This window comes from Pleurodeles waltl, chromosome 1_1 (assembly GCF_031143425.1).
Source record: "Pleurodeles waltl isolate 20211129_DDA chromosome 1_1, aPleWal1.hap1.20221129, whole genome shotgun sequence".
In the NCBI taxonomy this organism is placed as follows: domain Eukaryota; kingdom Metazoa; phylum Chordata; class Amphibia; order Caudata; family Salamandridae; genus Pleurodeles; species Pleurodeles waltl.
In genome coordinates, this window is record NC_090436.1 from 27725193 (window position 1) to 27750794 (window position 25602).

At 44.3% G+C, this 25602-nt stretch overlaps 1 protein-coding gene across 6 annotated transcripts in view; it reads left to right on the forward strand.

Annotated features, from left to right (window-relative positions):
* LOC138258764 (transcription factor COE3-like) overlaps positions 1-25602 on the forward strand; it is a 408817-nt gene that overhangs the window by 100894 nt on the left and 282321 nt on the right. For all 6 annotated transcript variants that reach the window (XM_069206356.1, XM_069206443.1, XM_069206200.1 and 3 more), the window contains exon 2: positions 17959-18115. In XM_069206356.1, the coding sequence (XP_069062457.1) occupies positions 17959-18115 (157 nt within the window). The remainder of the gene's footprint in view (positions 1-17958; positions 18116-25602) is intronic.

Below are 25602 nucleotides of genomic sequence, written 5' to 3' on the forward strand. Positions count from 1 at the left end.
ACTGATGCAGCTGGCATGGAGAACAGTAAAAGGAGCGGTTGTGTACAGCTGTGCCAATGCACAGGGGCAGCCAGCCCCAGGTTATGGGGCACCCCTGGAGTCCTAGAGCAGGGGGGCTGAATTGCCCTGTGCCAAGATACAGTGATATGTAGGCCTGGTGAGAATACGTCTGTCTCTCCCTACCGAGAAATCATACTGATAGCCAGGACTACTGGAATTATCTGGCAGAAGAGAGTCAAATTATGTGGTAGGGTTGCATAAATTATGCAGCAAGGGAGAGCAAATTATGTGGCATAATACAGCACATTTTGTAACAGTATTACTTCATGATTTCATCCTATTTTAACCGGGTAACACTGTGGATATTAGCTGTGCCCATTTAACACCTAAATATAGCAATAGGCATCACAAAGGTGACCGGTCCAGCTTTGCTAAAGGGCCATTCACTGTGTGGTGCTGCATTTAAGTAACGTTTGAACCATTTCAGCTAGAAGCAACTTTTTTGGTTAAAAATGGCAGAGAATGGGTAATGTGGCAAATTTATAATTTTGTGAAATCACAGCAGATGTACAATCACATAACTCCAGTGGCCCTAGTGATAGTACCACAGAAACGGTGGAAGGCGCTCTCTTACGCATCAACCCTGCACACATGGAGGTCAAGCAGGGGTTGCCAGGGGTTGCTGCGACCCCTGGCTTGCCCTTTGTGACCCCTGGCATTGCCTTTGCTACTCCTGGCCTCAGAAGTGGCAAAATTCAGTGGCAAGAAAACAGGGGCAGCTCAGGTTGGGACTCTACCTACTCTGTTTTCTGTCAATTTTTATTACAATAATATTTAATAATCACATAATAATAACATATAATTCACTATTAGCAGGAGCGGCCCCTCCATTTGGGTGGAGAAGTGTCGCCCCGCCAAAAGAATGCCCCCCATAAAATAAAAGGGTAAAAACTTTGTTTATGGCCATTTTATTTTTCAGCGCCCCGTCCTGATTTGAGTGTCAGGACAGGGCAGGGCAATTGCAGCCGAGTGGCAGCATGGAGCTGTGCACTTGTTTAAAGTGAGCATGTCCCTTTGGCCGGCAGTCTTGCGACGGCCAGCCTGACATGCGCACTTTAAACATCTCTAACCCAGCAGTCTTAAGATAGCTAAGTTAGAGAAGGCACAGGCCTACAGTGCTCTGGTGAGTGCTGAGAGAGCACGCTCCCACCAATCCTGACGCTACTTTCATGCTGTTTACTAGCATGAAAGCAGCATCAGGATTTGTTAGTGGTGTTTCCTGGTCCCGTGCATTGAAGCTTCCAGGAGGAGGCAGGCGCTGCAAGGAAGACGTCTCAAGGTAAGTGCCTTTTTTTGTCTTTCATTTTTTATTATAAATATTGTATTCCCCTGCCCCCCGCCTTAAACATAAGACAGCCGCCACTGACTATTAGTGTAATAAAAGTACAATTAGCTGGAATATGTCCTTCCATGGCAGCAGAGGTAAGTAAAACATGTTTTTAAATGTATGCTGTGTGCATGCTTGCGGGTGAGAGTGTGTTTAAGTGAGAGAGAGAGTGTATGCAATGGTGAATTTGTGTGTATAGAAGTATGTGTGTGAGTGAAAGTGGAGGTCAAAGGTCATGTGATGTCACTTCCACTACCCCTGACATTTCGGTGAATTGACGTCCATGCCTGCGCATCTCCCAACTAACCGCACACGTTAGTCACATGAGCCCCTTTCAGGGGTGGCACATCCTCTCTGTGACGGGTGTCGCCACCCCCTGTCCAGTTTCCTATCCATTGTGCCAACATCAGCACCCCCTCTCCTGCCCTCTCCCCCAATCCCTCCTTTTATTCTTTTCTGTGCCCCTCACTTCTCTCTGTCCTCGTCCATGTCTCAGTCCGCTTGCATTTGTCACGCCTCTTTTGAACATGAAATATTCATAGCGCTGTGCGCCTCCTGGGAGGACTCTGTGCACATTTTTCCCAGTTGGCTGAACTCCTCCAGTCCTATCATCGCAGGAGACTGTGGGAGGGGGGCAGACTGCACCTTTAATGCAGAGTCAAGGAATCAAGCGAATTATTGCACATTTGTCTTTGATGTGGATGTGGCAGTGAGCAATCCATTCACGTAAACTGAACTTTTTACGCAAAATGACCAACTTAGCCATATAACAAAAAATGATTCGCTACTTTCAGAGACATATACGGCCATATGTACGAAATTCAGTTTTGGCATTTCCTAAATAGCAAATCCTAAGAAATCATTATTTAGGAAATGCGAAATGAAATGTACAAAAATAGAGATTCCCTAACAGCGATTCCGGCAGAGATGGAATCACTATTAGGAAACCGCTATTAGGAAATGCTTCACCATCCGTTCCTTAGGTACAAATGGTTTTGCTTTTCCAAATTTGCGATTTCCTAATAGGAAATGCAAAACCAAGGGTGTGTATGTCCCCCCAATGCACCAAAAAAAATGTGGTGCACATGTAAAGCACACAAATGCACTAGGAGCATGTGGGTGCTACATGGTGCCTTAATAAAAGCATTTTGGGTACATTTTTTTAAATTGGACATAGTTATCATCGCCTGGGAGTCGATGGTAATAGCATTTCCTAAATGCCCATTTCACTTTTAGGAAATGCTTTGTACATGTGCTGAGAAAATCACAAATAGGAAAGCCCTATTTGTAATTCTAATGGGTAAAAATCATATTTTGAGACCGTGTTTAGGCCTTTGTACATATGGAAAGGCAGTATTGCATTTTGTAACGGACCAAAATTGAGACTCGTTCCATTAAGAAATGCAATTTCCGTTCGTACATCTGGCCCCATTGTCTAGTTTTACCTCACAGGGTGATTTTAAGGTCATAAAAACCAAAATGCCTTCAAAATTAGGAGCAGCAAAATGTTGAAGTAACTCACACATGCTCCAGGGTTTCAGTGACCATTGACTTCCTACTCAGATTTTTAAAAGTTTAAAGGTCTTCTCAAATAGCTGGAGGATGCCCCTTAGTATTTTACCAATTTATGCAAAATCATTTTGTTTAGATTGAGAACACCTTAGGTTAGATCGTTATTTTATTAGAGTGTGTTTAGTTTCATAAATTATAATTCATCAGTAACCACGTGACCAATTTGACATTAAAGGGCAGATTTATGAAAAGTGGCTCTGCACCCAGGTCAGCACCACTTATCTTGAGCCCTTTAGCACCCCCTAACGCCAACATGTGTGCGCCGTATTTAAAATACGGTGCACCATTGCGATAGTCAGGGGTACTAGCACCATCATTTTTTACGCTAGTCCGGCGCTTTGCAGGATTAGCGTCAAAATGCAAATCAACCAAAGACCCATTGAAACCAATCGGAGCCTCCCTTTAACGGCTGCTCTAAGCAGGCGTTAAAAATGCAAATAAAAATGACGCAAAGAAATCTCTTAGAATTCTTTGCACCAGTTTTTGGGCCCCCCTGGCGCAGGCATAATGTGGCTCAAGGGTTACAAAGTGGCGCAATGCAAGCATTGCACCACTGTGTCAATATGGCGCAGCATTTTTGGTCTTCAACGCCACATTAGTGCCACAAAAATTATACTAATGTGGCGTTGGAATGGCGCTAGGCCCTCTTAAATCTGGGCCTAAGCCTTTCCAGAAGAGTTTAGTTGAATGATTCTCTTGGGTTTTCAAACTCGATAACTGAACGACAAATTGAGTCCATTTAACTCTTCACCTAACAACTCGTTTCTATGGGTCCTCTAGGACCATATTCGCTACCAAATGTTTAGGTTTAAAGTACTTCGATTCTCAAAGAGTGGAATGACTAATCACTACCAAATATCTAGGCCTGGTGTGTTATGGCCTCTTGCCCCAACCAAAATGGTAATGGACTCTCTGGTGATACTCTGAGTAGGAAACATTCCTCGAGCCAGTTTCTGCCCTGAAGAAGGCCACTCCAGCTCAACTTCATCAAGCTTCACTTGTTATTTCTTTAAGTTGCCATTTTTTACAACCATTGGTTGGCACCGCAAATTGGACGATATTTCTATTCCAGGGAGAAATTTTGTTTGTTTGAAGATTTCCCTTTTGTGAATTGGTCGCCATGTGTCTTGGTTGCAAAATTCAGTACTGTGTGCCAATTATGGAAAACAATCTTGCACACAATATTGTTTATCTCTTTTGGTGTATCGTACAATGTGCTAGCCATCTCAAGCAATAGCTCCCGCTCTTTCTGTCCCCCCCAAAACAATGACAATGTCCACCTCCCGTCTGGGATGCCTTTCTTGACATCAGTGTAACTAGTAAGACTGAGTCTTTGTGTTACTTGGAATAACTAGGGGGCATATTTACGTGAAATGTGGTGCAAGTTACCTTGCTGTGCTGCCCTGGGCCACAGGGAAAGGGCAGGAGGCGCTGTATGTATGCAATATGTCGCATTCCTGTCCTATACCCCTACACTGGTGCTGTTTCGGCAGCCTAGCGCCAATGCAGGCGTCCAGGCACTATGGTGCAACAGTGCCTCTGTTGCATGCAGGATTAGTTTTATGCAGGAAGGGGCACCTCTGCACAAAAACAATCTATCGAGGCGTTTTCCTCTTTCTATGTGTGCTGCAGAATAGAAAGAGGGAAAAACGAGGAGAATTAATGATATTTCTATTAGTTTCAGCTGCACCGGGAAGGCGTGAGATTTGGACAGGTTTACAAGCTCTAGTAAATTTGGGAACGCATCACACCCGTGGGTGTTGCATGGGAACACAAACCTCAACGCCCTTGGAATGCCCCTTTGACGCAGTGTAAGGCAACACAGCGACCATATACATGAGGCCATGAAAAGCCACGCAAAGTCATTTTTCGAGGCCTTATAGAGATATATCTACAGTGTGCACTGTCCGGCGCATCAGAAAAAGCGACGCTCCGGCGGGCACAAGGGGCTCATAAATATGCCCCATGGTGCCCGTTACAATGAGGTGTACAGTGTACAGTGAGAGTACAGTCTTGTAAAAGTACAACCTGTCAGTGGTTCCTTGGTACAGAAGGAGTCTACATATCGATAAAGCAGATAATGCAAATACTCAGGCATTCCACTCAAGTATGAATCAAGGGTGCTGCCTACAAGAAGTCCATCTCAATTGTTTATCTTTAACTGGTTTAGGGGCCAAAAGAGGACAGAGAGACCTGTGGTGGGGCATGAATCGTGCTCTTGGCCACAGTGAAATATCCAAATATATTTGCTACAATTTGGGCATTTGAAAGCACCTCTATGGCCACTTGAAACTCCTTTTACAGCATAAATGGGTAACTTCTATTGCACTCACATTTCAGCGCTGCAGAGTCAATATTTTCACTACTCGTCTGTTTAAAAAAATCTATAAGCCCATTACATTAGATCTAATTGCTCCCAGTAAACAGTTTCCTATCTACTCGCTTAGTTTAATTTTTTACTAGCCATGGGCAATCGGTTAATTGGTCTGTCAGAAGTCCTTACTCAGTGATAAGTGCCCCTTTTAAGAAACCTAACATGTATAATTCAGGATCACAAAGAGGGAGGGAAAACACTTTAGAGAGGTTATGATGAGGTGTGTCCAAGAGGAACAAGGATGGGTCCTTTTAAAAACCCACTTGGATTTCCCAGCATGCCCAGACTTAAGAAAGAAGAGCTCACCCTAAGGAAAGTACTGATAGGGTGAGCGTCACCTGTGCGTTGATATAGGTAAGGATTTTGGATAGCCTTGTGGGCGCTATGCGAAAATGGCGAACACAATATGGGCATACAACAATAAGGAACCATAATGAAGAGGTCATGGATAGTAAAAATGTAGGGGGAGATTTAAGAAAAATCACGCGGCACCCAGTGCAGCGCCACTTTCCTTGCGCCCCTAAGGGCCCCCCTACTGCCACCATGTGAGCGCTGTATCTAAGATACGGCGCACCTTGGCGCAGGGTAGGGGGCAATAGTGTCAACATTTTTGACGCTATTGGTGTACTGTTCATGGTTAGCGCCATCATTTTGGCGCTAACTCTGAACAGTACATAGGGGCTCATTGTAAACAATGGCGTGCACCCTTTTAGGCGTTAAAAGTGCCGAAAAAAATGATGCACAGAAATCTCTTAGATTTATATGTGTCATTTTTTCAGCCCCCCCCCCTTAAGGGAGAACGCCCTGGCGCAGGCATAATGTAGCACAAAGGGTTACAAAGTGCCACTTTGTAAATATGGCGTGGGTAAAAGGCCCGGCTTAGTGTAAAAAAATGATGCAAAGGTAGGGCTAAAGTGGCTGTAGGCCCTCTTACATCTGGGCCTAAGCATTCTCGACCAGAATCAATATGAGGAAAATGCGTAACAACAGCCACAACCCTTCTCCGTAGCCTCACGCTTCCGATGGCCCAGTGCTCTCCCCTAACCCATACCTGGTGCTTGCCCTATACCTAACACGAAAGCTAACCACAAGCACAAGCTTTTTCCTTCCTAAAAATTAATATGTACTTTAGCCAAGACTGTACCATACGCTTACCTTAACACTAACCCTTACTCTGGCCCAAAACCCTAACCTAACCCTTGCACAAGCACTAATCCTATTACTTACCCTAGTGCTAACTTTAAATCCAACTATAGCCATAATTCGAACCCTAATCCTACCCCAGCCCACAGGCCCAAACTCTTAACCCTCAACCTAAAACTAACCCTCACCCTTACACCAGCCCAAACCCTTATTCTAATCCTTACACAAACACTAACCTAATCACTTACTCTAACACTACCTGCAAACTAACCCTAATCTGAACCCTAATCCTACCCCTAGCACAAGGACCTAAACTTGCAACCCTTAATTTAAAACTAACTCCTACCTTTACACCAGCCCAAACGTTTACTCTAACCTTCACACAAACACTGACTGAATCACTTACTCTAATACTACCTGTAAACTAACCCTAATCCTACCCCCAGCCAAAGGACCTAAACTTGTAACCCTTAATTTAAAACTAACTCTTACCTTTACACCAGCCCAAACCTTTACTCTAAGCCTTACACGAACACTAAATGAATCACTTACACTAATAATACCTGTAAACTAACCCTAATCTGAATCCTAATCCTACCCCCTAGCCCAAGGACCTAAACGTGTAACCCTTAATTTAAAACTAACTCTTACCCTTACACTGGCCTAAACCCTTAATCTAACCCTTACACAAAACTCATCACTCTAATACTACCTGCAAACTAACCCTAATCTGAACTATAATCCTAGACCAAGGATGCAAACCCTTATCCTTTAGTTTAAAACTAACTCTTTCTCCTACATTGGTCCAAACCGTTACTTTAACCCTTGCACAAACAGTAACCCTATCACTTATTCTACTACTACATGTAAACTAACCCTAATCTGAAACCTAATCCTACCCATAACCCAAGGACCGACACTTTTAAACCTTAATTTAAAACTAGCCCTTACCCCTACAGCAGCCCAAACACATATTCTAATCCTTACACAAACACCAACCTTATCGTTTACTCTAATACTACCTGTAAACTAACGCTAATCTGAACCCTAATCCTAGCCCAAGGACATAAATTCTTAAACCTTAACTGAAAACTAACAATTACCCTTACTCTGCCCAAACCCTTATTCTAATCATTATATAAACAATAACCTTATTACTTACTCTAGTACTACCTATAAACGAACCCTAATCTAAATCATAATCCTACCCCAAGCACCTAAATTCTTAACCCTTAATTTAAAACTAACTCTTACCCTGCAGTAGCCCAAACCCTTATTCTAATCCTTACATAAAACTAACCCTATCACTTACTCTACTATTACATGTAAACTAACCCTAATCTAAACCCTAACCTACCCATAGCCCAAGGACATAAACTTGTAACCCTTAATTTAAAACTAACTCTTAACCTTTCTCCGGCTCAAACCCTTATTCTAATCCTTACAAAAAGACTAACCTTATCACTTACTCTTATACTACCTGTAAACTAACCCTAATCTGAACCCTAATCCCAGCCCAATGACCTAAATTCTTAACCCTTACCTGAGACCTAACTCTTACCCTAACATTGGCCAGACCTTTAATCTAACCCTTGCATAAACATTAACCATATCACTTACTCTAATACTGCATGTAAACTAACCCTAATCTGAACCCTAATCCTAGCCCAGAGACTAAAATGTGTAACCCTCCATTTAAAACTAGCCCTCACCCTTATACTTGCCCAAATCCTTAACCTAACTCTTACAGAAACACTAACTCTATCACTTTAATACTACCTGTAAACTAGTCCTACTCTGAACCCTAATCCTACCCCTAGCCCAATGACCTAAATTTTTAATCATTAATTTAAAATTAGCCCTCTCCCTTACACTTACCCAAACCCTTAATCTATCTCTTACATAAACATTAACATTATCACGTTCTCTAATGCTACTTGTAAACTAGCCTTAGTCTGAATCCTAAACATAGCCCAAGGACCCAGACTCTTAATTTAAAACTAAAGCCCAGATTTAAGTGTCCCTAGCGCCTCCTTGCGCCACATTAGTGCCATTTTTTTTACTCTAATGTGGCCCAACGAGGCCAAAATTGCTACACCAGATTTACAAAGTTTGTAACCCCTTGTGCCACATTATGCCTGCACCAGGAATGTATGCAAGGGGGGCATTCCCCCTTTGGGGGGGCGAAAAGATGGCGCAAAGAAATCTATTTTTTGGGGCATTTTTAACGCATGCACAGACCAGGAATTAAAAGGAGGCTCCCATTATTTATAATGGGCCTCATTGTGCTTTGGAGGATCAGCATCAACATTTTTTACGCTAATCCTGCAAAGCGCCAAACTAGCATAAAAAATGTTGACACTAGCTCCCTAACTACCGCCGTAGTGTTCCGTATCTTTAATACAGCGCACACATGGTGGCGTTAGCGGGCGCTAAAGGGCGCAAGGAAAGTGGCGTCGCATTGGATGCAGCAACACTTTTCTTAAATCTGCCCCTAAGGGCCATATTTACAAGCGGCTCCCTCCACTGGTGCGCCACTTTTAGGGTACACCGACTGCACAGGCTGCAGGCCCAAATCTCCAAGGCCACGCAAAGCCACTTTGCGTGGCTTTTCATGGCCCTGTAGATATGGAGTAAGGCAACGCAACGCAGCGCAAGTCGCTCTGTTGCCTTACTCTGCGTCAAAGAGTCATTCCAAGGGCTTTGTGGTGGGTGTTCCCATGCAACATCCATGGGTTGTGTTTACAAGGATTTGTAAACCTGGGAATGTGTCAAGAGGTTGTGCCTCCCAAGGGAGGGGCAAGGGAGGTGCAACAAGGAGAATTACCTTTATTTCTCCTCATTTTTCCCTTTTTCTATGTGTGCTGCATTCTGCACTACACCCCAGAACTATTCGCTCTTATCCTGACGCGTAACTTATACCTAATGCTAATCCAAGCTTGAAATCTCACCTCGTTACTTCTCCTAGCAGTGAAACTAGGGGTGGGCATAGCTGGCATACTTCTTTCCGGTGGAATTACTGATATTACTGCAAAATTACTTTTAATTATGTGTAATTATGTGAGAAGCGTAATCCAGTACTTAGCGCTGTATTCTTTATATGCACCCTCACATCCAAGAAGGGCCTGAGGATACATTTTGCGCTAAGAAAGGTGCTCTGGATGCTGGAGGGCACAAGCGCCAGTGGTCAGCAGCCGCTCGCTCTCTCTTAGATCGTTGCTCTTGTGCTCCTGAGGTAAGATTCTTACCCCAAATTACTCTTAATCTCTGAAACTAGACTAATCTCGTAATTTTGGTAATTCCACATCACAAGAGTGAATGCTTCTGATTACTCCAGCATAATTAAATTTCACCCGGGCCTAACAGTGACACGTTCTCTAGGCAAAACCTCACCATACACTTAAGTTAACGCAACCCTAGTCGATGCCCGAGCCCGGACCCACAGCTCAAGATTTGCTCTGGTCCTAACCTTAAACCAATCCCAACCACTATGAACATAACAAACTGTCAAGTACAGACGTACAATGCCGTTGATTCCTTTTACCCCTATTACTAAAGTAAATGTTCTCTTAATATCATTGTTTTCATCTTACTTCTGAGCAGTTTAATTGTGTTCCTTTTTGTTTATTTTCAGTAAGGGCCTCACTGGGAGCTGTGATATGAAATGTCCCCATCTTGTAGACCAAGGTCCTGATTTAGATATTGGCGGATGGGTTACTCCATCACAACGGTGACGAATATCTAAATCAGGCTCATAATTCTTCAAACCTTTATAAAACGCATCTTCAAGCTGCCCTTTGTCGTCCATGAGCTCCTCCTGGCTGAATACTCTCTGAGTGATATGTACACCATACACTATACATAGCATAGCATAACATAACATAACACAACACAACATAATGTAACGTAACATAGCATAACACAGCATAACACAACATAGCATAACAAAACACATTATAACATAGCATAACATAACACAACACAACATAATTTAACATAACCTAACAGAACACAGCATAACACAACATAACATAATATAGCATAGCCTAACATAGCATAACATAACATAAAATAACATAACATAACATAACATAACACAAAACAACATAATGTAGCATAGCCTAACGTAGCATAACACAACATAACATAATATAGCATAGCCTAATATAACATAATATAACAGCATAGCCTAACATAACATAGCATAATATAACATACTATACCATAATATAGTCAAGCATTGCATAACATAACATAATATAACATAGCATTAAATAGCTTACTATTACATAACATTACATAAAATAACATAACACAACATAACATAGCATAGCCTAACATAGCATAACATAAAATAACATAACATAATATAGCAGAGCCTAACATAGCATAACATAATATAACATAGCATAATATAGCATACTATTACATAACATTACATAAAATAACATAACATAACACAACATAACATAATATAGCATAGCATAGCATAACATAACATAACTTAACATAATGGCATAACATAACATCTTGTTTACAATCACTTTACATACCCGGTCCATCTGCCCTCCTGTACTGGCAGGCCTTCATAGCAAAGTTTTGACCCACTCACTACTAGCTTTCAAATTACATCTCCTCCACACTGAGGCCCATCAACACTGCTACATGCTGCCCCCACGCCTGCCATGAGGCTTGTTTCCAAAAGGTTACAGGTTACAGGTTCCCAATGCGCACCTGAGTCCAGGTGTTATCGTGATGATACGCCTCCCCCACTTCAACACATACCACATGAATGGATCAAAAGTTACTAAAAAGGTGGCGACGTGTTTGTGCACAGTGGAAGGCCCTCTGCAAAGATGAACTGGTCATCTTTCAGTTGCTTATTTCTGTATTTGTTGTTAAAATGGTACTAATGAGGTGAAATCTTTGCCTGGGCAGTATTACCGAGTAATGTTCTCAAAACATTTACCACATTACGCTGCATCATTATCTTTTCTTGCCGCATAATTAGGTAACTCTGCAGCATATTTAGAGTGGCCCTGTGAACCCAGGGGCATATTTACAGGAATAGTGGCACAGGCCACCGAAGCAAGTTACCTTGACTGCGCTGCCCTGCGCCACAGAAAATTGCAGGAATGCGCCATATTTATCCAGTACGACACACTCCTGTCATTTCTCCCTATGCTGGCGCCATTTCGGCTGCCTATCGCCAATGCAGGTACCCTGGCGCCATGGTGCAAGGGTGCCTGTGTTATAGGCAGGATTTTTCTTGTGCAGAAAGGGACATTCTTCTGCTCAAAAACAATCCATAGAGGTGTTTTCCTCTTTGCAGCACACATAGAAAGAGGAAGAAACAAGGAGAAACAGACATATTTCTTGTTACACCTCCCCTGGGGATGCGTAAGATTTTGGCACATTCCAAGATTTACAAGTTCTGGTAAATATGGGAATGCTTAAAAATCCATGGGATTTGCATGGGAACACCCACCACAATGCCATGGAATGCCCACCCAGGGCAGAGTAAGACAACACAGCGAATTGTGCTGTGTTGCGTTACACCATGTTTGTGAAGCCATTCAAAGCCACGCAAAGTGGCTTTGCATGATTTCATAAATATGACTTGGAGTTTGCGTACCATATTGCGTGGTGCAAGCATGACGCAAGGGCCTTGTAAAAATGACCCCCATTTCTAATATTTTTTCCAGTTGTAGTAGGAGCCTGGCCCATACACTGGTGGGCAGTGCTGGATTACCAAATAGGGAAAGTAGGCCTCTGACTATGGGCCCCGCAACAACAGATCAAAATAATATTGATTTGATCTTGAAAGAAAATTACAAACAAGCTTTCATATATTGTTAAGAAAAGATGGAAAAAATGAATCAGCTCAAAGAAACGAAAACTTTACATTAAAGACTCTATAGAGAAAATACTGCATTAGTGTAATGTCATAGACATCAGATTCACATAAGAGTTTGTCTCTTTAAAGCCTATCTTCTGTCAGCTCGTAAAAATAATCGGGGAAACTACCTACGTGTAATATTTAGTATTGTGTTAAAAAAATGGTTCAGTAAAATTGTTGGTTGGTAAAATTAAAAATGTATTAGGAGGTAATTTGTGAGGGGGTCACCCTAGGGGCCTACACAGGGTTTAGGTTTAATCCTGCACTGTAGGGGGGATGGTAAAACAGCTGGACTGTTACCAGCCCGGTTTGTAGACTCGCAGCTGGAGGAGTGATTTCCTGCTGAAGGAAGCCTCCCTGGGTGCCGCGTAGGCCCGGGGAATGACTAACCACAGTCTGCTTAAATCTCTGATGTCATCTGCTGAGAGCCTCAAACATTCTCTGTGGGGCACACTGGGGCTTTTATCCTGCAAGTGCCGTACAAGAAACTTATTGGGAAATAATTGGTGTCGTGCGGTGTTAATCCAGCTCCCCATCTCTGCTGGGCATGGCACCAGCTTGCAACATAAAAGTTCGTCTCCGAGGAGAGTCCGATTCTTTTTTGCACAGAAGATGTGATATTTCCTAGACTTCCATAATTGTTTTTTGGTATTTTTGATTCGACACCAAGAAAAACAGCAATAGATTAGAACGTTACAGCGCCAATTACTATGTACAAAAGTCAGGGGATGTATATTAGTAGAAGGGGAGACCAGAAAGCCCACCCTCTTGATAAAATGCGCGCAGCGTTGGCATCTGAGAACAGCCTTGCATGGATATGTCTCAGTGGGTTGAGCTCGCGCTGCGGGTCTGTGGATGTAGCACGCAGGAAGCTACTCACCCCCACCCCCTCCTTCCGTGCAAGATAAAACAAGCACCGCAAGTTGGGTCCAGATAACATTTCGGCATTCAAGCGCCAAGCGACATATCAGTTTACAGTTAGCGCTACAAAATTATATACGCGTATTATAGAACTTGCTCAATTATCTTGGAGTACCTTGAACCCCGGAGGACAGACGTCCCTTAGACAGGGACCAGACAGATCTGGGCTTCGTCACTGCGTTGTCACAAGACGGAGGAATTACCAGAAATCGACAGTAACGGTGGCCCTTCAGAACAAGCACATACATACATAGCGCCAACATAAGCCGAAAATAAATAAAAAAAAATACACAGGGAAAAAGGTCTGATGCAAACACGTTTCCTTCGCGTACATGCTCAGGTGGTGGTGTTCATGAGGAAATATTCACTTGCCATTTCTGGCGATGAGCCAAATATTTTGACCGCAAGTTCTCTTAATAAGCACCATTTCTGATAAGTGTTAGCGAAGCGGCTAGAAGTGAGTCATGCAGGCGCTACTGTTCTCTGTCTAGGTATCTCTTGGGACCATGGGAGTGGGCGCTGGGGAAGGGGGTCTTACTCATTCGCAACAGGCAATACATTGCAAATCACACGTGCATCTTTGTCACCAGAAGACACAACGTATGTGGTATTTATTTGGCATACATGGTGTGGGAGGGGCAATTGAGGAGAGTAAATACATTTATCATGTAAACGTCACAGTAGACCATGGTGTGTCATCGTGGTTAATTACGAGCATCATTGTTCCTTATTGTGCATTATTGACACCGTTGTGTGTCCTCCTGTCGAACTGGGAACACCATTGTGTGTCTCTGTGTGGAACTGTGTGATTGTGCCGAAATTAACATTTTGGGTGCCCTTGTGCCGAACAGACAAGGCCATTGTGTGTCACTGTGCCGAACTGTGACACTGTGCTGAGAACACTATTGTGTGTCACTGTGCCGAACTGTGACACTGTGCTGAGAACACTATTGTGTGTCACTGTGCCGAACTGTGACACTGTGCTGAGAACACTATTGTGTGTCACTGTGCCGAACTGTGTCATTGTGCTGAGAACACCACTGTGCGTCATTGTGTCATTGTGCCTAACTGACAAGACCATTGTGTGTCTCTGTGTGGAACTGTGTCATTGTGCCGAAATGAACATTTTTGTGTGCCCTTGTGCCGAACAGACAAGACCATTGTGTTTCACTGTGCCGAACTGACAAGACCATTGTGTCGAATTGTGACATTGTGCCGAACTGAACATCATTGTGTGACATTGTGCAGAACTGCGGCATTGTTCTGAGAACATCATTATGTGCCACTGTGCCGAAATGAACACCATTGTGTGTCTCTATGTGGAACTGTGCCATAATGCTGAAATTAACATCTTTGTGTGCCATTGTGCCGAACTGACAAGACCATTGTGTGCCACTGTGCCGAACTATGACATTGTGCCGAGAACATCATTGTGTGTCATTGTGCCGAACTGACAAGACCATTGTGTGCCACTGTGCCGAACTATGACATTGTGCCGAGAACATCATTGTGTGTCATTGTGCGGAACTGACAACACCATTGTGTGTCACTGTGCTGAGCTGATAACACCATTGTGTGTCACTGCGCCGAACTGTGGGACTGTGCTGAAAACACCATTGTGTGTCACTGTGCCGAACTGTGGCACTGTGCTGAAAACACCATTGTGTGTCACTGTGCTGTGCTGAGAACACCATTGTGTGTCACTGTGCCGAAGTGTGTGATTGTGCCGAACTGGGAACATCATTGTGTGCAATTCTCTGGAAATGAGAACAGCATTGTGTGTCATCACTGTGCCATTATGCCGAACTGTGTCTCATTGTGCTTAATTTGAAGAATATTGTTCGTTATTGTGCATTGCTCACAGTGTGCCTTCGCTCCCCATCCAGACTCCTCAGTTTGTGCTGTTGTGCTCCAGGAAGCATCGCCGAGTGTCGTGCTGCTGCACCGTAGAGCTCATTGTGTGCCATTGCGCATCTACAAACGCAGTGTGTCATTGCACGCCATGCGCACCACTGAGTGTGGTTGTGTTTCAGTGTTTCTGTGTCTGGAGACAATCCAGGCAGAGTGTGCCATGAGCATTCATCTCCCAAAGCTTAAGAGACTCTCATGCCCGGGTGGCCCCCAGGTGTGCTGGGTCCGGACAGAGCTTCGGGCACCCCCTCCGACCACAGACATGGCCACCCAGTGCCCCCCACCTCTTTCACCTGAGTGGTAAGCGATGGTGTTTGCCAGGTCTGCAGTCACTGGCTGCCACTGCAACCAGTGTGGTTCAAAGCAGGGCTACCTTTGTTAGAGGTGAGGGCCCAGGTGTTTGACACCTGCCATTAACCACTCAAGCATCTCACAGACTCCTTTAGCCATCAAGATGCTAACTTGATGTACAGTGCTTCGAAGGCACATCTGTAGGCCTCGGACCAGCCGGATGCCGAGCGGCTGAACTCGCTCATAGAAATGCTGTGAAACTCTGGGAAGCACTTGTTAAACTTCATGAAATGTCAGGCACTTTATAACATTACTTTAAATCAGCACACAAGGAAAAACGAAACTGCAAAGTGTTTGTTTATGTTTTTCTCTCAGCCAAATAAGTGAAAAACCTTCGGCATCTGGGAAAAAACAAACGACGGTGACTTTTTGTGGGCGAAAATGGGAACCTTTCAGGAGAGCCATAATGATAGAAAAAGCATAATTTTAATTTCCATCAAGTGCAAACTTATCAATATTGGTAAATTCCATCTGAAGAATTATGATGGTGCACTGTAGTACATGGTAACTGTAAGAGGGTTGGTTTCACTATTCCAGGAAATATATATTTTTAATACCATGCCTCTATTGCTCTGTCCAATGGGATCTTCTTTTACTAAAGACATAACCTACCATCCGACCAATCAGAACACATTGCTATGAGAAATAGGAAGATTCATTGGCCCGCTATCTGAACTGAGGCCGCATTACTTTGATGTTCTGCATGTGTTGCCATAGGTGATAAGCTCTAACCTAAACCCTATGGGACATCTTTATGACAATTTGGCACAGGGCAGCCCAGCAAGTCGCCTTGTTGCACTGCCTGTGTCAAAGGGAAAGGGCAGAAATCCACCAGATTTAAGCAATATGGCACATTCTTGTCCTTCCCCCCACACTAGTGCAGTTTTGGCAGCCGAGCACCAAGGCAGGCACTTTTGGCTTTGCGTGGCTTCATAAATCTGACTTAGAGCCTTGTGTCACATATGTACCACTTTGCGTGGTGCAAACATCACACAACCCTCTCATAACTTGCCCCTGTATATCTGTTTTTGATGTCTCAGACTTGTCTCAGGGACACTTGCCCCAATCGCTATGAGAACCTCTGCCATGTGCTGTCTTACATTTGTTATATTGGCCTGTGTCCCTTGTGTCGTAGGAACTTTCCAATGTGCTGTCTTGCATGTGCTGTGCTGGCCTCTGTCCATTGTGTTGTAGGAATGTTTAACATGTGTTTTTTTTAGATTTTTTATGTTGGCCTGTGCCCATTGTGATGTGGGAACCTTCCCTACGTGCTGTTTTACATTTGTTATGTTGGGTTGTGTCCATTGTAGGATCCTTTCCCATCTGCTGTCTTACATTTGTTTGGTTGGCCTTTGTTCAGTGTGTTGTAGGAGCCTTTCCCATGTGCTGTCTTACGTTTGGTAGGTTGGCCTGTGGCCAGTGTGTTGTAAGAGCCTTTCCCATGTGCTGCCTTACGTTTGGTAGGTTGGCCTTTGTCCAGTGTGTTGTAGGAGCCTTTCCCATGTGCTGTCTTACGTTTGGTAGGTTGGCCTGTGACCAGTGTATTGTAGGAGCCTTTCCCATGTGGTGCCTTACGTTTGGTAGGTTGGTCTGTGGCCAATGTGTTGTAGGAGCCTTTCCCATGTGCTGTCTTACGTTTGGTAGGTCGGCCTGTGGCCACTGTCTTGTATGATCCTTTCCCATGTGCTGTCTTACGTTTGGTAGGTTGGCCTGTGGCCAATGTGTTGTGGGAACCTTCCCTACGTGCTGTCTTACATTTGTTATGTTGGGTTGTGTCCATTGTAGGATCCTTTCCCATCTGCTGTCTTACATTTGTTTGGTTGGCCTCTGTCCAGTGTGTTGTAGGAGCATTTCTCATATGCTGTCTTACGTTTGGTAGGTTGGTCTGTGGCCAGTGTGTTGTAGGAGCCTTTCCCATGTGGTGCCTTACGTTTGGTAGGTTGGCCTGTGGCCAGTGTTGTAGGAGCCTTTCCCATGTGCTGTCTTACGTTTGGTAGGTCGGCCTGTGGCCACTGTCTTGTATGATCCTTTCCCATGTGCTGTCTTACGTTTGGTAGGTTGGTCTGTGGCCAATGTGTTGTAGGAGCCTTTCCCATGTGCTGTCTTACGTTTGGTAGGTCGGCCTGTGGCCACTGTCTTGTATGATCCTTTCCCATGTGCTGTCTTACGTTTGGTAGGTTGGCCTGTGGCCAATGTGTTGTGGGAACCTTCCCTACGTGCTGTCTTACATTTGTTATGTTGGGTTGTGTCCATTGTAGGATCCTTTCCCATCTGCTGTCTTACATTTGTTTGGTTGGCCTCTGTCCAGTGTGTTGTAGGAGCCTTTCTCATGTGCTGTCTTACAGTCCTAACTTTTGGCCCATGCATTGTAAGAACCTTTCCTGTGTCCTTCTTTTTCAGTGGTGTGGGTCTGGCCAGAGCTCATTTTGAGAAGCAGCCTCCTTCCAACTTGAGGAAGTCCAACTTCTTCCACTTCGTCCTGGCAATGTATGACCGCCAGGGACAACCCGTGGAGATCGAACGGACGTCCTACATAGACTTTGTGGAGAAGGACAGGGTAAGAAAATGATTCACTTGCACCTCGTTCTTCTCTCACTTTACTGTTTTTTCACTTTTTTTCTGGGTGCATGTGTTTAATATTAAACCCTTGACTGCATGTCTAGTTGAGTTAACTTTTGGGGTGTGCAGAAACCCAGGAAGAACGTGTAACAATATATAAATTAACAGAAGACCACAGATGACCATAGGGAGCAAAGAAAAACACAGCCAATGTTGTATTAGAGGGAAGTGAAATGCACCCACAGTATTATAAATAAGTTACTTCCCAATAAGAGCTGCTAAGTAGCCCTGCACTGGAACACTTCAAAACTTGCCCCATCTGTGTTCAGTAAACCCTCTCTAAATACAGAAAATTGTGCTACAGTTACTGAAATCTGCTGGGACATAAGGCAAAAACAACAGGCTGTCCTGGCAAATCTGGGAAACTGGTCACCCTAATCCATAGGTCTTCAAACTTTTTTTGTCAAAGCCCACATTGGGCAAAAAGTTTTTACGTCATCATATCCCCTTTCAAAACTTTACAGTCAGAAACCTGGTGAGGTATTACGGCCTGTAGAAGGCTAGTAAAAAAGGGGAAAAAATGCAAAAGCTGCTTTGATCTTTGAAATTAAAAAAATATCAGCTGTTTCTGAAGGGATTTTCTCTTGTATTTTTGTATTTCATTGTTATTTATCCAACCCCTCAATGCCTAATTAAGTAATAAGGGGCCAGATGTAGGAAGGAAGCAATTTGCGAGTTGCAAATTGCGAGTCCTTCCGACTCGCAATTTGCAACTCGCAAATTGCTATGCAGTACGGTGTCTCAGACACCGACTGCGACTCGCTATGGGGTCGCAATGACCCACCTCATGAATATTCATGAGGTGGGTCGCAAATTGCGGCCCCATAGCGAGTATAGGCACTCGCTAACATGGAGGCCTGCTGACGTCAGCAGGCCTCCATGTTAGCGACCTGCTTTTCAATAAAGCAGTTTTTTTTTTTTTTTAAATGTAGCCCGTTTTCCCTAAGGGAAAACGAGCTGCATTTCAAAAAATCCGAAACCTTTTGTTTCGGTTTTTTCAGGGCAGGGAGTGGTCCCTTGGACCACTCCCTGCCCTGAAAAAATATTTTGGGGTCCATTCACAAAGGGGAAGGGGTCCCATGGGGACCCCTTTCCGTTTGCGAATGGGTTACCATCCACTTCAAGTGGATGGTAACTGCGACTCCATTTGCGACCGCATAAGCGGTCACAAATGGAATTGCATACCACTGCGACTCGCAAATAGGAAGGGAACACCCCTTCCTATTTGCGATTCGGAAATGCATTTTGCGAGTCGGTAACGACTCGCAAAATGCATTTCTGCATAGGAAACACGCATTTGCGAGTCGCAAACGGCAAATTTTGCCGTTTGCGACTCGCAAAGTGCTTCCTACATCTGGCCCAAGGTACAGTACTGAGGCCTACAAAACTATAGCATCTCCAAATTAGGGCAGAATGCAGAGTTCTCAAACTTTTGGGCCTCCCGTAAGAGTCTGGATTAGGGATTCTGGGTGATGATCCCATTGAAATCTATGACAATCTACATCTTTTAGAACTGTGAGGAAGGTTTTCAGTGCGAGTGAGTGCGAGGCATGCCCCTTGCTTGGAGGTTGATGGGACCAAGGTGAATGACTGACTCACCAAAGAGGGTGAAATGAGGTATGTGAATGATGCTATGCTCATGGCCACAAGGCAGTAGAGACCGCATCCATTTGCAAACAGAGGAAGCAGTCCTAAAAGCTGCTTCTGCTCACCGAGTGCTTTCCAATTTGTACCATTTTCTGTGTGTTTACAATCTGTCATTGAACAAAGTTCTCTAACACAGCTCAGAGCTATCCCTTCATGCTGCTACATTTTTTAGCTGTGCTTCTTTTGTGTGTTTCTTGTGGCAACCAATCTGCTGTCTCCGTTAGCTTTTCGTTAGGACATTTGCTTAACTAGACTATGTAGCTCTCCACCAGGACAAGGTGAGATGGCCTGTGGCAACAGGCAGGACCTGCTCACATCTTATCCATTACCACTGGTTCCTTTTGACTTCTGTGGACCCCTTTATCATTAATGGGACCCGGGGGCCCCCACTGAATCATTATTGGAATCCGGGGATCTCCCAGGGAGTCATTACTGGAAGCCGGGGACCCCGGCCTAAACATTGTTGATGATTTCAACCACAAAATAATACAGAAAAATACAGAAAGAAGCATTCATCAAACATACACAAATGATGGCACAATTTATTTAATTTGCAAACAAATACAAATACAAAATAAAAATAACAAGGTTGGAGTTTTTATAAATTCAATTGAAGCCACACATCATCCATACTATATTATGTTTAATGGACCGGCATTGCTCCCATGCATTAGTCTGAGGATGCTAATTACATTTTTATCCTCCAATTTCAAATGAATTGACACTTACAGCATGTTTTAAAATGTTTGAATTGTACATGTAGCCACTTTATTTATATAGACTTTACTAATCTGTTAATTTTATTTAATTTTCTAAGCAGTAGCGGACACACTGAGGAGGGTCCCCGGACCACGGGTTGGGAATCACTGTCCTACCCCTTCCCCTGTCCACGCAGTCTGCAGTGTCCTTTTCCTATTTGCAAGACATCACAGTGAGACACCCTCCTTCAGTCCATCCCATTGCTGGAGGCTCAGCAGGCAATGTCCTTCCAGAGAGCCCACAACGTTCCCATTTCTTCACACCTTGTCAGACTACCGCTGGCCATCCTTATAGCCTCAAAGAGACTAGATAAAGGCCAGCCGAGCTCTGGATGGACACCAGTTCTTGCCCAATGGGGCAGCAGGCTCTGGCACCCTCTTCCATCACTGTGAAGGAGGTGCTGAACACTGCATGGAAGCATTGCTCATAGCCCCTTCCTCACACAAGAGTTCGGCTGAGAGAAGGGCCAATGTAGGCAAAAAGTGGGTGCCTCTTCCCTTGACGACTGCGTGGCTACAGGAGTTGCCGCTCCTCTACAGAGCATGATGTATAAGAGTATGCAAAACAGGGTGAACGTACAATAACAGGGAAGGCAGGAATGATGGTTCTCAGAAGTGCATTTATCTACACAACGTATAGAATAAGGATCCTTCTATAGCCTTGAAAAATGTCCAAGACCATTATATTGCTAGAGTAGGGCAGACACATGTTGGCAAACTATAAGGATGCTGTGGACATTGCACCTACAAAAATGTACTGACTAGGTATCATAGTATATTTAATCATACGTAAGGTCCCTTCCAATAAAGGATACCCCTGTAGTATTCCTTAAGTTATTTTTAGAGCAACTGGATCGCCATCTTATCCAGGAGATTAACATATCTTTACATATTTTAAGAATTCCTTCAACAGTTGTGCTGTTGAGGCCGCCCTGGTAGTGCCATCTTACCAGGGTGGAATGAGGTGGCACATGAGAAAACATGCCACATTACATGGGTGAGACCCCCTCATCCAAGAAGAGAGTCAGCATAGGGGAATAGGAACCCTAGTAATTCCTCGACGCACTCTGTGCAGTTGTGATGTAGACAGCCGGTGAAGCGTGTGGCACACATCTGACGTGCTCATATTGAGGATGACCGCATGGGAGATGGGCACCATTTTCTGCAGACTTTGTACCTTCCCAATGAAGGTTTCTAGAAGCCCAAGATACACAGCACCAACTTAAAGGAGGAGAAGGGTACCCCGGGGGCAATAGCCAGGGCCTGCCTAGCCGGGTGAGTGAAGGGGAGAATCTTTCTCTAAAGCCACATCATCATAAGGCAGGTCCCAGGCCAGTTAATCTTGACGCCCAGGTTCTTGGCCTTAGAATCAGAGGTAGGAAGATTGCCCTCCATAGTGGGCTATTGGACAAAGTGTAAAGGTCTCCTCCAGTAATCAGGATTTCGATCTTTCAGTCTTATTAGCACTGAGATTTAAATAATTTGAGACAATCCAGTCACGGAAAGCAGTGAATCACTAATCCCATCATCTAATATAATCCAAGACTGATGATCGAATTTCAACAAAAGTTGGGTAACATCAAGTGGGTGAAAGTGTTAGAACCAGAAGCCTAAATCAGCTCTGCTACAGATTGAATGTAAAGATTAAGAGGGTCATTATGACCGTCACAGTCGCGATTGGTTCTCCGCCAAAGTGGCGGTCCAACCACAACATTATGACCACTGTCCAACCGCCAACACCGCCAGGCTGCCGCCAGCCTGCAGCCTGGCGGTCCAGGCAGTCCCGGCAGTCGTAATCCGCCAGGGCAGTGGTGCAAACAGCGCTGCCCTGGGGATTACGAGTCCCCATCCGCCAGCCTGTCCATGGTGGTAAACACCCTCATGGACAGGCTGGCAGAATGGGAGACTCGGGGGGCCCCTGGGGGCCCCTACAATGCCGATGCACTTGGCATGGGCAGTGCACGGGCCCCCATGCACAGCCCCATCTCGCATTACACTGCCCGAATTACGGGGAGTGGAATGCGCAACGGGTGCTGCGGCACCCGCTGCACTGCCAAATTGCCACCGGCTCCATTAGGAGCCGGCTGCAATGTTAAGGCTCTGTTCCCCTCTGGGCTGGCGGGCGGAAACACTGTTTCCGCCCACTAGCCCAGCGGGGAAACCATAATAGGGTGGGCGAGGTTCAGGCCGCACAGGTGGCCTGATGGCGGTATGGCATTGTCATAATGAGGGCCTAAGTAAGATGTAGAAAATAGATGAACCCTGCAGAACCTCTAGTTGAGCAAACCCTGTTTTTATCAGTGGTCATGCCTTCCACAGATGCCACTGTTGATAGGAGTAACCCTGGATGGATGGTGTCGATTATGTTGCCGTCCACCATAGATGATATATCTTCTTCAGTTATGAATCAGAGGACGTAGATGAAATCAGTGACCATCTTCGGTTGAGCTTCCCATTGACACTCCTCTAGGAAGGTGCGACTTTCAAAATGATGCTGGAGGTGTTTGACAACAGTTTTTAAAGATTTTTGTTAGCCAACAAAGTTAAATTACATCAACAAAGTTAAATTAAATGTGAGTCATTCATTCTTTGTCAACTGCCGCTGTTGGGTTTTTGATAAAAGACATATCCTTACTTATTGCAAGACTTTAAATTGCAGTATTTGGGGAGCAAACTGATTATTGGAACCTAAATGATAATTTTCTCTTTCAGTGATTGGGGATTGCCAGTGGGCAGTGTAAGGGGCCAGAGGCTCAATTTGACTTGCTGACTTTGGAGGAGAACAACGGGCTGACTTAGAAATTGGCGGACGAGTGACTCCAGCACAACAGTGACAAATATCCCATCCACGGAAATCTGAAACCTATTACATCCTATGGGATTTAGATTTCAGTGGACGGGATGTCCGTCACCATTGTGATGGGGTAACTTGTCCACCAATATCTAAATCAGGCCCAAAGTTGGAATCTAGCTGGTCTCTCCTTCATATTCTTGATTCTTTAGGTGATGTCTTGTGATTCAATGTAGAGTATTTCATAGGCCTCTATAGAATTTTAACTTGATGGCTTGGAATTTGTCATGCAACAAGGTGCGCATCTGAAGCATCAGTTTGGGGCTGCCCAGTTTTCTTGTTTACATCTAGTAGACTTTGTATATTTGGAAGGAGCTTGAATGTCAATTTAATTGGGATTGCTGGGCTATTGGTAATGTTGTTTTTCATCTATTTGTCTGTAGTATGGACAGTCAATATATCTTTTAAATGATTGTGGTATTTTCTTCTCTGGCTTTTCATTTTGGACAATTTCTTTGTTGCTTTCAGAAAAGGTTGTTGGTACACTTTTGTTCTTTAATGATTTTGTAGTTCATTCCAATTTCCTTATCCACCAAGAGGGTCTATGACTTATGGTTTGATGTTGATATGTACATCACCAGTGCCATCTATGTTGCTAGGCATCAAGTCAGCATTATATTTTAGGTCTGTAGTCTATGGGTACCAGGGTATTGGGTTTGTGGCTTTCACTTTGGTGCCGGCATGCCTAGGCGGACAGACTGGTTATGATTGAAACCAATCAAGTCTAGAGAGGTTTTCCGGCGCTAACCTTCTCGGTTGTAATGTTATGCATTTATCTGGGGATCCGAGTCTTGGCAGTGACTTTTTGTCCATGCATCTGGAGTAAATCTAGCTATTTAGGATGTTGAAGAAAAGAGACTAGTCTTACTCACCATTGTGCTCTACCTAAGTGTTAAAATTATGCACCGATACCAGGAAGTGCATGAAGCCAGGCATCAGAATGGAGAGGGGGCTTCAGAATTCCTCTTTGAAGCACAGTTTGCTTTCAGGCAGTCTATGGTGGCCATTCTGTAGGTTATGGTAGGCATGAGAGTAATCTTACAGACTTATGCTCTGATTGTGCTGTAATCAATCATTGTGGATAAAAGACCGAAAATAATGTGTAGATGAAGGCTTTTAAACATAATGACCTCGAGTGAAATGTTCATCCTTTTGGTGCACTATCCTTGAGGATGCTTCAGCTGGGGCCTATAGGAAGTACTATGGATGGTGCAGAGTTGTCACCTGTCCAACTATGGTTGATGGTGACATTTGTGTGATCATGTAGGTGGTTGATGTCTCCTCCTGGCATTTTGGGCTGGACTGTTCTCGTGTGGAGCAGGGTCAAGACTGATTTGCATTTGGCTTGGTCCAAACTGGAATGGCGTGGTGAGGAACAAGAAATATTGATTTGTGCCAAGATCTATGACTGGGTTGAATGTTTGACATTGTTTAGCATGATCTGTTCTTTTTGCATTTGTTGCCCCAAGGGGGAAGAGTGTGCCCAGACGTGGGTCCCGTGGTCACTATGCCACTGGATTTCAAGCTAGCCTGGGTGATGAGGGGTGATACCCTGAAACCGGTCCTAAGATGCTTGTTTTCTGGTCCAGGGAGGACCTGGCTTGGCAGTTTGGGCTGGACTGTTCCCATGGGGAACAGGGTCAAGACTGATTTGCATATGGCTGGGATCAAACTGGAATGATGTGGCGAGCAAAAAAACCAATGGATTTAGGCCCAGATATAGGGTAGATGTTTGGTATTGTTCAGCATTTTGTCCATTGTCTGTTCTGTTTTCATCCGGAATGTTATACCTGATCCCTTATTATTACTGATGCTTTAGGGGTAGACATTGGGGCATTTTGTGCTGCTTCTTCCAGAAGGATGGGAGGACTACCTGTTCTTTGTGGAATCAACATAGTATTTGTCTCTAGTTCTTTTTACCATTAGCAGTGTGAATTCTCCCATTGGTAGTCCTGCAATGCATCTGACTGGGGCACTACTGTATTGTAGTCTGAGCCATATGGTGCCTCTGTTCAACCACTGGCGTTATGCTGCTGGGCCTATTTCTGCTTGTCATCCTTTGATGAGGTGGCAGGGACTCATGCCCATGCATTTGCATTTTCTTGTGCCTTTCTGTGCATGCAAGTGTCTGAGAGTGTGTCCAAATAGATTTCTAAATGCCTACGTATG